The sequence below is a fragment of the Octodon degus genome, unplaced genomic scaffold (assembly GCF_000260255.1).
Source record: "Octodon degus isolate 3935 unplaced genomic scaffold, OctDeg1.0 scaffold00007, whole genome shotgun sequence".
Lineage (NCBI taxonomy): Eukaryota > Metazoa > Chordata > Mammalia > Rodentia > Octodontidae > Octodon > Octodon degus.
The window spans coordinates 14,445,143-14,460,496 of NW_004524583.1; the positions used below are offsets into that span (position 1 = coordinate 14,445,143).

Sequence of the window (15,354 nt, forward strand, 5' to 3'; positions counted from 1 at the left end):
AAATTTCCTGGTTCTAGAGGAGCTTGATCTCAAGTTGAGACCATAGAATTAATGCATCCAAAATGCTTTTGATCACTTGAAAAGCACAGGCAGCTAACATTAAATGCAGTTGTGATTAACACTGTGTAAACCTGCATGAAGAGTTACTAATGTTGCATCTTGTGTGAGGTTAGGGTCAAAGGTTGGGGCCTAATGTGAAAATCAGGTGGTCACAATTATCCACAAGCTTGGGATGTAGCTAGCTGGTAGAGTATTTGCCTAGTACCTATAAGGTCTTCGGTTCAACAAAAAACAAAAACCCCTCAGGACAGCATATTGAATTGCCACATGCCACCTCCTCAAGCCCAGCTTATCTGTCTTCTTTGACATCAGGAAAGATTGCTCTTCTTTCCAACAGAAATGCTGGCTTTTCCCTAGGAGTCACATTGAATAAAAAACATAGTTTTGAAAGATGCTGTTACCATTCATTCCGCATGAATGAACGTTTAGGACATGCTGAGTGAAATCAGCCAAGCAGGACAAATGTGTGATCTTCCATGGATGGTAGCCCTGGAGTAGTGAAACTTGTAGAATGGCTAGTGCGTTTAATGGCTGTGGAGATTTCATTTTGAGGTAAACAAGTTCTGGAAATGAATCTTGGTGATGATTTCATAGTGGTGTGAATACACTTAATTCCCCTGAACTGTGTTTCTTAAAACGTTCAGACTGGTAGACTTTATGTTCTTTGCCAAAATTAAAAATAAAAAAAAGATAAAGGACTGTATCCCCAGACTAAAAATAATTATGAAAGATGAGAGTTCAGTGAACACCGTAAGCGATGATAACTTGGTGCTAAAAAGTAGATGTTGTGTAGATTTCTAGAAATAACTACTTATTTGAATGTGTGTATATATACATATACGCTCCTTGTAAATGGGGCTAATTTCAGCTTATTAGATGTGAAAGATGACCTACTTTGTAGGTCAGATCTCAGAAGAGATCAGATGTCCGTATTTTCCTGTTGAGGTGAGCTGAGGACTAAGCTAGGTTCTCCCTTTACACAGGCATGTTTTTTTCCCCAGTTATCTTTTTTTTTTTTTTTTTAATTAGTACGGGGTCTACAGGGTCTCAGTGCACAGATCAGACTCAGTGATCCTTCTGTTTTCAGCCTCTCAAGCACTGGGATTATAGGCACACTTCACCATGCCCAGTCTCAGTTGCTGTCTCAGTGCACCCCAGGGGTAGGGCCAGCACGGCAGGCCAGGGATCGAACCCCGGTCCCTTGCCTGTCTATGCAGGCGCTTTAGTCCACTGAGCTATCTGGCTGGCCCTTACCTATCTTTTATTTTGCTTTTTATTTATATTTGGCGTCTCATCTAAGAGGAACCATGTGATATATAAGCCTGCACGTCTGATTTATTTCATTTACTACTGTGTCGAGATGCATCCATCTTCCCACAGATAATTGAAGTTTATCCTTCTGCATAGCAGAATAGTGCTCCATTGTGTATAAATACATTTTCTTTATCCTTTGAGCATACGGGCCACTTTTAAGATTTAACTGGTGTGAGTTATGCTGATTCGGATGTGGGTGGCATGCATCACTGTAATAGGATGTCTTTAACTTTCTGGGGAATACACCTAGAAGGGGACTAGCTAGGTCTCATACACGTTTACCAGGTGACAGCATTTAAAATACTTTCCTAACTCTTGCCACATTCTGTGCCATTTTTACCGTTAATCATTTCTCTAAACAATTTTTTTCATGTAAAATACATTTAATTTATATATAGTTACTTGGAAACTTGATATTATTAAATAGAAAAACTCCGTATTCCAAATGATGAGGAAAAAAGTATAGTGAAGGCAAAATTTACTTGTCCAATTAGATGTTTTTGGTTTGAGGCTAAAGCTTGTTCTTTTTGTTAAAAAGAAGAGGTTGGTCATTCTTAGGTAAAGACAGCACTGGAAGAAATGACATTGGGGTGGGGAGGCTAGACGAAAACTGAAAGGGGAGTAAGTTTGTGTGAGCCATCACCACACCCACACGGTCAGTGACTGGCAAGGCACCAGCAAGCAGCAGCCATAGAGCTAGGGTTTGCTTGGCAGAAGGCAGTGATTGAGGGTTAATGTAGAAGTGACTTGCCTTGGAGGCGAGAGAGGGAACAGAGATTTCGGAGAGCCCATGTTGGTAAATGTTCTTAGCGTTGCAGGTATGCCCAGTGGTCCTGCGGGAGGAGGTGTGAGGAAAGGGTAAGAATGACCATTAGACCTGTCTGTTTCTAGGGGGGCTGATGGCTTGGGAAGCCACTTTCAGGCTGGACTGTCCCACGTGGTGCGCTTGCTCCCCAGGCCTACTAGTGGAACACAGTAGTTCTCCCCTCCACAGTCACTGTCCCCACCACCAAGGAGGAATGTTATCCTAACCAGTGGCCTCTGCAAATGTGTGGAAGCAGTGGTGAGCAAAACTTGTCTCTCTTTTGTAGAGGAGAAGAAGAAGTTGGTCCGAGATTTTGATGAAAAGCAACAGGAAGCAAATGAAACGGTAAGAAGAAGGTTCACATCCTTATTTCCGCTGCTTGGCGTTGGCCTTTTCTGAAGGAGTGCTGTAACCTGATCACAGATGAACTGTTCCTGGTTTGCTTTTTTTTTCTTCCTATTCCTGACTGTTGATCTTGATAGTTTGACTATTTCTTAGATGGTAGGGATGGGTGTCGAGGTTTTACAAAAACAAGTGATAGGTAAAGTTAGAAGAAATACATACTCTTTCTTTTTACATTTGTATGATTGATGCGTTTGCAACACATCATGATTGTATGCCCCCTGGGGAGCTGGACTAAGTACACAGCGCCACTGGGCCTGGTTTCCATCCTCTCTCCCTCCCTTCCTCCAACTCTGGTCCCCTTTCCTCTTGTTTAAAATCTGTCTCCCTATTTCCTGCGATCTTTTATCTTGGTCCATATTTATATTTTGGGTTTTTCATAGACGAGAAGCCATGTGATAATTACACTTGTGTGCCTGGTAATATATTCTTACTATCTATGTTGAGGACATTTTCTCACACCTTGCCCAAGCAGTCTTTTAAGTACTGGCCGTGAAGACAGGTTACTGTGGTTTTATTGAAATTACTGTCATAGAAAATGTTACTCAGGTGGTTCTGCATGCTCCTGTCTTAACATACAGCGAAATGGCTAGATGCAGCTCCTTGTACAAAATGTGCAAAAATAGGACGAATGTCTTATTTGGAACCCAAAGTCTGTCAGAAGTTAGTTCTGGCTAATGAGCAATCTAAGAATGGCTTCTCTTTTACCTGTGGGTTTTCTTTATTTTATTTTTTTCTTTTTCTTGGTACCAGGGGTTGAACTCAGGACCTCACACTTGCCACGCAGGTGCTTATGCCGCTGAGCTCTATCCCAGGCCCCTACCTGTGAATTTTCTTTCACAATATGTTTTACCTCTCACCCCTTGAAAGCAAGGGTTTCTTTTAGCTCTGTCTCATGCTCTGGCTTCAGCAAACCCACGTAGGTTGGATGATATCCAGGTCCTTTGATTCTGTGCAGAAATCATCACACCTAGTTTCTAGTATTGCTAAGAATTTTGGGGCAAAATTCCTTTTTTTGTTGTTGTTGTTGGTTTTTTTTTTTTTCAAGGTACTGGGGATGGAACTCAAGACCTTGTGCTTGCCAGGCAGGCACTTATGCCACTGAGCTAGATCTCCTGAGTTCCAAAAATTCTTTTTAGATAGGAGGAATTCTTTCTTTGTTGAGGATCAGTCTCACAATATCCCAGTGAAGTTCTGAGAGGTTAATCTTACCTGCTTATCTTTTTCTCAGGTAGGTATTATTTTAAACAGAGCCAGGCCATTAAACCTTAGAAACTCTCTGTGAAGGATTTTTGTTGTCATTGTTGTTCGCTTAGGCTGCCCAGGACTGGTAAGGCAGGTGGAGCTGGGGATTGAACTGCAGTATCCTGCGCCTGACTCATTTGCATGATCAGGGCTTAAACAACTGAGCTAACAGGCAGGCCCTCTGAAACTCTCTTTGTAATGGGAGTGCCAGACAGTTTTCTTTTTTTAATGTGTTTGGTACAGGGTCTCACTACACAGCTCAGACTTGTATTGATCATCCTGTTTTCAGCCTTAGGACAGTTTTCTTACTACCATCGTCCAGCTGGATTTATCCAAGCATGGGTGAGGTAACCAGTCTTCTCTTTGAGTTCATATCTTGGAAGCATTTTAAAAACCTAGCCACAACCAGTTAGTTTGGTATTTGTTCAAGATACTTCCTTTTCCTGGATTTAGCAACATTAACAGTCTACTCTGGCCATCCCAGGAAGATTAAAATTAATTTAGGGCCTCTTGTGACATGTCTAGGTTTTTTTTTTTTTTTTTTTTTTTTAACTCATCTCAAAATGGTGGAAGTCTGATTCCCCCAAAAAAGCTGCTTTGGGAACATTGTCTCTGATATGGAGACAAAGACACAGTCATTTCCAGAAAGAGGAGAAAAAGAGGAAGCCTGGTGCCAGAATCCCCCCCCCTCCCGTATTGGGAGTTGAACTTGGGACCTTGTGCTTGCCAGGCAGGTGCTTATGCCACTGAGCTATATCCCTAGCTCCTGCCTCTTTTAAAAATTTTTATTTTGAAGAGGAAAAAAATCAAAACAATGAGTAACAATGGTTGATACATTGCATAATTTTTTTACATTGCATATTATTATTTTTAAATTAGTTACTCAGAGTACAACATATAGGCATTTAATTGTCCGAACAAAATTAGGACAAATCTTTCTTTTCAATGAATTAAATTAGTAGTATAACTATCTTATACATACATACTTTTTTTTCTTTGCTTTTCCCTTCTTTCCTCCTTTCCACCATCCCAGTTTGTCTTTCCTTTGGAACACTTTCTTCCTATTTCATTATATCTGTTCTACATTTTGGATCTTATTTACTCTTTCAGCTTCTCATGCTAGGGAGACAATACTGTGTTTACGCATGTGACTCTGATTTACTTCACTTACAAGTATGGTCTCAAGTTGTATCCATTTACCTGTAAAAGTCTCTAGTTTATCCTTATTTATGGATGAGTAGTACTCCATTGTATGAAAAGGCCATGTCTATTCATTCCTTGATGGATGGGCATTGGATTGTTTCCAAGGTCTAGCTATTACAAATTGTTCTGCTATAAATGTGGGTGCTCATACATCACTGTAGTGTGATGTTTTTAGTTCTTCTGGAGAAATACTCAGCAGGGGACTAACTGGGTCAAATGAGACCTCCTATCCTAGTTTTTTGAGTAATCTCTACCCTGATTTCTTCAGTGGTTACCAGTCTACACGCCCAACAGTGGAGAAGGGTTCCTTTTTCCCCCACAGCCCCTCCAATATTTGTTATTCATTGATTTCTTGATAATCGCCATTCTTTCAGGGGTGAGGTGGAATCTCGGTGTTGTTTTAAATTGTATCTCTTGAGTGACCAGTGATGTTGAACATTTTTTCATGTATTTATTTGCTGTTTGTATTTCTTCATTTGAGTAGTATGTTTCATCTCAGGTGCCCAGTTTTGCATTGGGTCTCTAAGTTTGGGAGGACTGATTTTTTTTTTTTTGAGTTCTTGATATGTTCTCAGTAGTAATCTTTCGTCTGCAGAACAGCTGGCAAACATTTTTCCTACATAGTCAGTTGCCTCTTCAGTCTGTTAGTAGGTTTATTTATTTATTTATTTTGCTATGTAAAAGCTTTTTTTTTTTTTAAATATTTATTTATTTATTTATTTGGGTGTGTGTGTGTGTGTGTGTGTGTGTGGCCAGCTCAGCCCACCAGGGGGTGGAGCTGGCTGGCATGTGGTGCTGGGGGATTGAACCGTGGTCCCTTTGTGTTGCTAACCTTGTTCTAAGTAGGCGCTTTAGACCACTGAGCCATCTCACCAGCCCTTTTTTTTTTTTTTAATTTTTTTTTTTTTTTTTTTTTGTAAAAGCTTTTTAATGAGATCCCAGTTGTAGATTTTTTATGAACCTTCCTGTGTGATAGGTTTTTTTTTTATTCATAAGGTCTTTACATGTGCCAATATCTTCAATAGTTTTACTAATTCTATCTTCCATCAGATTTGATGTTTCTGTTTTAATATTTAGATCTTTGATCCATTTCAAATTTAGTTTAGTATGTTTAGTATATGGTGAAACATATGCATCTGTTTTTTACCTTTGGCATATGCAAAGCCAGTTTTCTAGCACCATTTATTTGAAAGGCTGTCTTTCTTCCAATGAATGTGTTAGGTACATTTGTCAAAGATAAGGTGGCTGAGTATGTCTCGAGTTGTTTCAGCATCTTCTCATCAGTTCCATTGATCCTTGAGTGTGTGGAGGCTTTTTTGGTTTGTTTATTTTGCCAGTTCCACACTTTTTATCACAGGAGCTTTACACTGTATTTGAAATCTTAGATTGTGATGCCCCTGCCTTGCCTTTGTTACCCAGAATTGCCTTTGTTATTCTAGGTTTGTTCTGCTTCCAGATGAATTTTAGGAATGTTTTCTCTAATTCTGAGAGATATGCTGTTGGAAGTTTGATCGGAATTGCATTCTGTGTAACTGTTTTGTCCATCTTCACTACGTTGGTTCTTTCTACCCATGAGCAAGGGATATCTTTCCATTTTCTGGTATTTCTTATCTTCTTTTTCAACACAGAGGTCTTTATAGCCTTCATTAGATTGATTCCTAGGTATTTCTTTTTCTTTTTTTTGGATGCTACTATGAAAGATTGTTTCCCTAAGGGGCCGGGGAGATGGCTCAGTAGAATAAGCGCTTCCCTGGCAAGCGCAAGGGCCTGAGTTCAATCCCTGGTTCTGCAAAAAACGGTTTCCCAAGTCTATAAACTGTCAGTTTAGAAACACTCCCTTGGGACCAGAAGTTTGGATAAACATTGAAAAAAAAAAGAAGAAAGGTTGTTTCCCTAAATTCTCTCTCAGTGCAATTTTTATGTATAGAAATGCTATTGATTTTTGAGTGTTAACTTTGTAATCAGCTACACTGCTGAATTTGCTTATTAAATCTAGTAATTTTTAGTGCAGTTTTGGGGTTCTTCTATGTAGAGTATCATGTCATCTGCAGATAATATTTAATTTCTTCCTTTCCTATCATTATTCCTTTTTTTTTTTTTCCCTCCTCTTGTTTAATTGCACTGGCTAAAGTTTTGAGGACTGTTTTTTTTTTGTTTTTCCCCTGTCCTTTTGAGCAGATCTCACTGTGCAGTCCAGACTGGCCTTGAGCTCACTTTGTAGCCCAGGCTGGTCTTGAACTTAAAGCAGTCCTCCTGCCTCAGTCTCCCTCCCAAGTGCTGAGATTACAGGTGTGCGCCATCATGTCCTCCTTCCAGAACTGTGTTGAATTAAGAGTGTAGACAGTGGACATCCCTGTCTTGTTTCTAATTTTAGAGAAAGGTTTCAGTTTTTGTCCATTTAATATGATTTTGGCTGTTGGTTAGATGGCTTTTATCAGATTGAGATAAAAGAGCATCTATTCTAATTTTCTGTAGGGTTTTTAATCAATAAATGCTGGACTTTGGAAAAGTCTTTATACATTTTTTTTTTTTTTTTTTTTTTTTTTTGCGGAACCGGGGATTGAACTCAGGTCCTTGCACTTGCCAGGCAAGTGTTTATTCCACTGAACTGTCTCCCCAGCTCCACATTTTTATACTCTTTATACATCTATTGAGGTGATTAAATGGTTTTTGTCCTTGGCTTTGTTAATATACTGTATTATATTTATTCATTTATGTGTGTTGAACCATCCCTGCATCCCTGGGATGAATCCCACTTGGTTATGATGTATAATTTTCTTGATTATTTGCTACATTCTGTTTGCCAGTATTTTACTGAGGATTTTGCATCTGTGTTCACCAGGGAGACTGGCCTGTGACTTTTTCTTTTCTTTTCTTTTTTTTTTTTTTTTTGTGGAACCAGGGATTGAACTCAGGCCTTTGCACTTAGCAGGGAAGCGCTTATCCCACTGAGCTATCTCCCTGCCCCCCTGTGACTTTTTCTTAATTGTCTTTCTCCAGTTTGGTATCACGGTAATGCTTGCTTCCAGGAATGAATTTGGGAGTATTGCTTACCTTTCATTTTCACTGAAGAGTCTGAGAAGTAGCGATGTTAGGTCTTTTTTAAATTTCTTGTAGAATTCAGCAATGAACCCATCAGAGCCTGGGCTATTCTTTGTTGGTAGGTTTTTTAACTCTGTCTTCAATTTCATTGTTTGATATTGGTTTATTTAGGATTTGTAAGTCTTCTTGGTTCAGCTTTGGTAATTCATATATATCTAGAAATCTGTCCATTCTCCATTTTCTTTTTTCTTTTTTTTTTTTTTGCAGAACTGGAGATTGAACTCGGGCCCTTGTGCTTGCCAGGCAAGCACTTACTGTACTGAGCTATCTCCCTGGCTCCATTTTCTATCTTATTAGAATACAGGTTTTCAAAGTAGATAGAGATGATCTTCTGGATTTCTTTTCTCTTTTTTACAGAACCAGGGATTGAACCCAGGCCCTTGCCAGGCAAGCACATATTCTACTGAGCTATCTCCATGGCCCTAATCTTCTGGATTTCTGCAGGGTCTATTGTGATTTCACCCTTTCATTCCTAATTGTGTGGATTTGAATCTCTTCTTTTTTTGATAAGGTTGAATAAAGGTTTGTCAGTTTTATTCAATCTTCCAAAGAACCAAACCATATATTATATATTTTTTTTAGTCTCCAAAGCATTAATGATTCACTCCCTCATATGATTGGGGACTTGGTCTGCTCTCTTTTTCTAGAGGTTTCAACATTAAGTTGTTTATTTCCACTTGCTCTGTTTTCCTGATACAGGTTATTCACTGCTATTAACTTCATGCTTAGGACTGCTTTCATTGTGTCTCATAAGTTCTAGTATGTTGTATTGTCATTGAATTGTAGAAACTAATTTCTTAATTCATCTGCGATCCATCGATTGTTCAGGAGAGTGCTATTTAGTTTCCATATGTTAATGAACTTCTTGTGGTTTCTTTTGTCATTGATTTCCAATTTCATCACACTATGGTCTGATAATATGCATGGGGCAATTTCAGTTCCTTAAGCTTTTTCTGTGTGCTGGTATGTGGTCTGTTTCGGAGACTATCCCATGTGCAGCTGAGAAGAATGTATGTTTTTTCAGAGGTGGGGTGGGGAGGAGAGGGTACTAGGAATTGAATTCAGGACCTCATGCTTGCCAGGCAAGCACTGCACCACTGAGCTAAATCCTCAGCCCCAAGAATGTATATTCTGGTGTTGTAGGGTGGAACACTGTAGATATCTACTATGTCTATTTGTTTAAAGGTTTGGTTCCATTGTAATAGTTTGTTGTTAATTTTTTGTCTACTTGATTTGTCTCTTTGTGACAGTGGGGTAGGGAGATCCCCAGTACAGTTGTATTAGTGCTTTTTTGATTTTTCATTTCTATTTGTTTTATATAGTGTGGTGCACTGGTATTTGTTGCGTGTTTATTTATGATTGTTATCTTTTCCTCTTGGATTGTTCCCTTTACAAAATATGTATTGACTTTATCCTTATCCTTGTTGTGTTATTTTTCTGGTTTTGGTGCCCACACTCCCTTTTCCCCTATGTAACTGTTTGCCTCGTCTGGTGGGTTCTTTCTGTTTATGTTTAGTCCTTGTTACCTCTTTCTGGAATGTGCTTCAAAATGTTTAGATGTGCTGGTTTGGTGGTTATTAAATTTGTTCAGGTGTTGTCATAGAAGTGCTTTTCTTCTCCATCAATTTTGTAGGATTTGTGTTTCGCGTTAATCTGGGATGGAGGTTGCTTTTTTTGGGGGGGTTGAAATACTATACTACAAGCTCTCATTTACTTGAGTGTTTGTGCTGAGATGTCAGCTGTGATTCATCAAGGCTTTCCTTTATAGGTGATTTGTTTCTTTTCCCTAAGAGCCTGTAATGTCCTATTCTTGTGTTGAACTTTGGGAATCTTGACTATGTTATATATGCCTGGCTGTAGATTTTTTTGTTTTGTTTTTCTTTTTTGATCATGACTAATTAGAGTTTCTATGTCTCACTTTTCTGTGCATCAGATTCTTTTCACTTCCAGGGAAGTTTTCTGCCATGATGTCTGTGAACACTTTTTTGTTTTGTTTTTTATTTTTATCATTTGTGTTATGTCCTGCTTTTTCATTGACTCTAATCATTCTTTTTTTTTTGAGACAGACTTTCACTATGCAGTTCAGGTTGGCGTTGAGCTCTCTTTTTATCCCAGGCTGGTCTCAAACTCATAACGATCCTCCTGCCAAGTGCTGGGATTATAGGCATGCGCCGCCATGCCTGGCTTGATCACTCTTTGAGTCATTCTTCTTTGCTTCTATTGCATTGATTTCTTTTAATAGCTGGTTTGAGTCTATATTCTATTGTTTTTACAGGCTTTTTCTTATAGTGTCTCTTTTTCCTTGCTATTTTAAAGAAATCTTTCTTTTTGTGATTACTAACCATAAGCCTGTCTTCTATATGTGAGAGTCTGTCTTCACATTGGCTGATTCTGCTATACTTTCTTTTCACTGGAATTTTTATTCTACTGGATATCTGCTTGAATCTGCCGTATGGATTCCAGTTCTTTCCTGTGCTGAGCATTCATGGCTTCCATCATTTTCTTAAGCTTCTCTATTTTTTTGTCTGTATCTGCTCTAGAGTCATTAAGCATGGTTTTCTTTGTGGACACCACCATCTCTATAGTTATCTGAGAAATTATTTCTGATTTGCTTTTGTTCTAGAGCCTCATTCAGTTGCTTTGTAGTTACCACTTCAGAGAGGTCAAGTAGGTGGCTTTCAGAATGTCCCACCTCATTGCCCCTTGAGTTTGGCTTTGGTGAGCTAGATGTCTGGGGTTGCATCTAGTTTCTTTTTTTAGTTTAATTCCTGGGGTGATGATTATTAATTGCCTATGGTGAGTTGCTGTATTGCTAGTAGCTCTTTAGAGCTCTTAGAAAATGACAACTTCTCCAAGGTGTCCAAGTATAGCTGGTCTTGGTTTTCAATCTGTTGCGAGATCCTGCCTCTTCAGTTTGTTGGGGATGAGAAGTTGCTGCCTGCTTGGCCTGGCCCTGGTTTGGCACTGTGCCACAGTATTTTCTATGACCCTTAGTCATTCTCAGTCTTGGAATACCAGAAAGAACAGCTAGTTAGAACAGTTACGTCTCTTTTGGCTATAGTGGTACCATCAGCAATTACAACAGCATCAAAGAGCCTCAAAAATAACAAACTGAGCTAGCCATTAATTTGCCACCCTTAATCATATGAACTAGATTTGTGGTTATATGAAAAAAAAGTAAAATAAACCAGAAAATTATATGCAGTACATAAGTCCTTAATATGTCAGTTTTACCCTCAGCAGTTAAAATTTAAAAGGAGCTAGGTAGAAAATAAAGAATAAGAAGAGAAAGAGATTAGATGTAAGGCCAGAGGACAAAGGGGGGTCACACTGACTTTGGGAAACTGGTGTTGATGCCTGGAGGGAAAGAGAGAAGACATGAAAGAAAAGAACAGAATGACAACCACAAAGAGGCTAGAAACCACATTCACACTCCAGAAGATCAGATAATGAAGGAAGAAAAAGAAACAAAAAATCACAACTACAACAGCCACAAAAAAAGAGAGGAAAAACTCCACCTCCAGGTTTGTTTTTGCTGTTACTGGTAGATAATCTGTGGAGACAGAGTCCAGATCTGTGTTGATTAATCTCAGCAAGCCAGCTTTGAGGGTGGGGGTGGGAGTGGAGGACAAGCTCCATGAGCCTCCATCGTTATTTCCCCTGGAGTTCAGGCTCTGTTCTGAGCCCAGACCCACTCAGCCTCAGCAGTCAGCGTACCTCCTTCCGTGGGCCTGAGCCCCGCTGCAGCCGCTAGATGGAGCCAGCAGCCACCCTGAGTTCTGAGTTCAGCCGGCCCCCTCCAGTCACTTCCTTGAGAGGACCTAGCTCTCAGCAGTTACCCCAGCTAAGTGGACCTTCCTGTCTGCTGCTGCCTGTGTTTCTCTCTCTCACCAGCACAGGTTTCTACCTCTCCTCTTGCACAGTGAGTCCTGATTCCGAAGACATCACCACCAGCTGCCTTCTACTCTTCTTTGAAGTTTCTTTACTTTCTCACTCCAGATCCTTCCTGGGGCCAGGGAACCTACTTCCTTCCTTCTTGTCTTCCAGCACCCAAATGGCGACTCCTGGCTCTTTCTCCATACCCACCAGTGTGCCATGTTGATGCTTCTCCTCCAGTGTGCTTACTCTCTCTTTTTTTTAATTTTATGTATTTAGTATAGGGTCTACAGGTTCTCATAACAGATTGGACTTGTAGTGATTCCTGTTTTTAGCCTCCCAAGCACTGGGACTATAGGTACATGCCACCATGCCCAGTCTCAGTCACTGTCTCAGCACACCCCAGGGGTGGGACCAGCACGGCAGCCACACCAGGATTGAACCTGGGTCCCAGCATCTGCCTAAGTAGGTGCTTTAATCTGCTGAGTTAGCAGGCTGAAAACGTGGAATGTTGAAGTGGAGAACTTGGATGTTTTGAATCTTTAGTTAATCTTACGGTATAATCCTGAGATTTAAAGTCACATATGAAGTAGAGAAAGTATTTCCTGTTGTCCTGATTTGTTATAGACATTAAATGACAGAATGTATGTAAAACATTCCATTAGCTATAAGGAGCTTATGTTAGGTTTTTTTTTTGGGGGGGGTACCAGGGATCGCACTCAGGGTCTTTTGCTTGCCCAGCAGGTGCTTGTGCGGCGGAGCTATCTCCCCGGCCCTCACTCTGTATTTTTTGAGGCCTGCTGTGTGCTTGGTAAGACAAAGGCTGTACACCTGGTGTGATGAGTCCCAGCGAGGTGTATCCCAGGTGAGTGAGGGAGAAACAAGCCACTTGCTCTCTCTGCCTTTGCAGCTGGCGGAGATGGAAGAGGAGCTACGGTATGCACCCCTGTCTTTTCGTAACCCCATGATGTCTAAGCTGCGAAACTACCGGAAAGACCTTGCCAAACTACACCGGGAAGTGAGAAGCTTGCCTTTGACAGCTGCACCTGGGAGCCGAGGAGAAATGAAGTATGGCACCTACACTGTGGAGAACGAGCAGATGGTAAGTGCCCACCCTCTGTTTTTCCCTTAAGGGCTGCTGGTACAAGAATTAAACATTTTACATCTAGGTCATATCAGTCGTGTTGTATTCTTGAGGTTTGCCTGCCCTTATCCTCTCACCTGTGCCCAGCTCCCCTTTTCACACCTCTGGTACCTGCTCTTTAATACATGGCTTTTGTGTGAGATATATATACATACACCTCTGTATAGAGGGAGTGCTCTGTGTAATAATATACATTTGCTGACTCAATCCAACCTGTTGACCTGATTTCTTTCTTCTTCTTTTTTAATCTATTTAGTAGAGGGTCCACAGAGTCTCGTTATACAGATTGGGCTTGTAGTGATCCTCCTGTTTTCAGCCTCCCAAGTGCTGGGATTACAGGCTTGCACCACCATGCCTAGTCTCAATTGCTAACTCAGCTTGCCCCAGGGGCAGGGCCAGCACGGCAAGCTGAGCACAACCTAAGCCACGGTGCTCTGCCTAAGCAAGTGCTTTAGTCTGCTGAGTATCTGGCTGGCCCTGTTGACCTAATTTTAGCAGTATTATTACAAAATTATTCCAAGTTGTTTTTTTACCTCATCGTCAGGTTAGCTGGTAGCTAATATTGGAGAAAACAGGGTGATTCTTGAGAAAACAAGCCAGGTTGACTCTGTAGCCTTCAAGATTGAGATTTACAAAATTCGCTTAACTAAAAACCCATCTCCTACAGCCATCTAGAGAAGTTGGATAATTGAAGGAAGGAAATCAAATATGGTGTGATTCAAACCTATTATACCACGTACTCAGGAGGCTGTCAGGACAGTTGATGCCAGCGTAGGCAACTTAGTGAGGCCTGTCACAAAAATAATGGGACTGGGGAGATAGGTTGGTGGTCTAAGTACCTGGCAAGTGCAAGGACCTGGGTTCAGTTCCCAGTACCACATGCAATGCCAGGTCCCACGTCGTGCTGACCCCTGCTCCCAACGCTGGGGAAACTGAGACAGGAGGATCACTATAAATAGTCTGAGTTGTGTAGTGAAAATCTCTATCGAATAAATAAGTAAAAGAAAATAAAAAGATGTGAGCCAAAATATACCTCTCTGTGAATGAATGAATGGGTGGATGAATGAATGGCTTAAGATATAGCTCAAGTAGTAAGAGTACCACCAAAGAAATCCAAAGATTAAATTCAGTGTGCTCCATTTGGGTTATATCCTGAAAACACAGTACAAAGAACAGACTGCTGGCAAAGTCATATGTAAGAAGTAGGGGGCCACCACCAATGTAGACTGAACTTAGTAGAATGGCAGTAGTAGTGGTAAAGCTTGAAACAAATTCTGCCTCACGATGCATCTTAATTGTAATTTAAGAGACAGAATGGTACTTATTTGACATTGCTGATGTCAAAACAACAGGTTTCAGCAACGTGTGAAACCTAAGTGAACACAGGAGATTGTTACAGATCAGAACCTCACAAGAGATGAAGGGAGACTAGAAAAAGGCAGGTAGATCGTCTTAGGTAGTTGTGAAAGTGACTTGACAGCTGGGAATGGTGGCACATGAGGGTAATGCCAGCACTTGGGAGGTTGAGGCAGGAGGATTACTGAAAGTTCAAGGCTAGCCAGGGCTACATACATAGTTGAAGGCCAGCCTGCACTTTCTCAAAAAAAAAAAAAAAAAAAAAAAAAAAATGACCAAAACAGGGAGAAAGAAAAATTACCTTCTTCCAGTGCCGTGGTATACACCTCTGATCCTAAACTAGTCAAGAAGCTGAGGCAAGAGGAACAAGAGGCCCTGGAATATAGCTTTGCAACTTAAGTGCCTGCCTGGCAAGCACAAGGTCCTGAGTTTGCTCTCTTACCATCCCCCCCCCAAAAAAAAGAGGAGCAAGAGTTCAAGGCCAGCCTGAGCAATTAGATGAGATTTGAGGCTTTTTTAAAAAATTAGTTTCATGTTTTTGTATTTCTTTGAGTCTTGGTCTCAGTGGCTGTCCAGGGGGCCACTAAGTCTTGGTCCCAGTGGCCCTCAGCTCCCAGGCTCAAGCAGGCATGATGAGTGCTGGGACTGTAGGCCCATACTGGTTTGTCCAGCTCCATGAGCTGTACTCTTCAGGGCTTATGTACTACCTCTGGTAAAATTACTGCTTCAGGTCTTTCTGACGTTGATTCATGTGATGTCATTGTCTTTGTTTGCTCTTTCTTTAGCCTAATCATTTGAAATTCTGTGCGTGTTTTTTTTGTTGTTGTTGTGTTTTGTTTTTGGTGGC

At 40.6% G+C, this 15,354-nt stretch overlaps 1 protein-coding gene across 1 annotated transcript in view; it reads left to right on the forward strand.

Annotated features, from left to right (window-relative positions):
* The window catches only part of Vti1b (vesicle transport through interaction with t-SNAREs 1B), a 29,232-nt gene that overhangs the window by 5,091 nt on the left and 8,787 nt on the right, over nt 1–15,354 (forward strand). The window contains exons 2-3 of the mRNA XM_004624771.2: nt 2,466–2,524; nt 12,918–13,109. Coding sequence (XP_004624828.1) covers nt 2,466–2,524; nt 12,918–13,109 — 251 coding nt within the window. The remainder of the gene's footprint in view (nt 1–2,465; nt 2,525–12,917; nt 13,110–15,354) is intronic.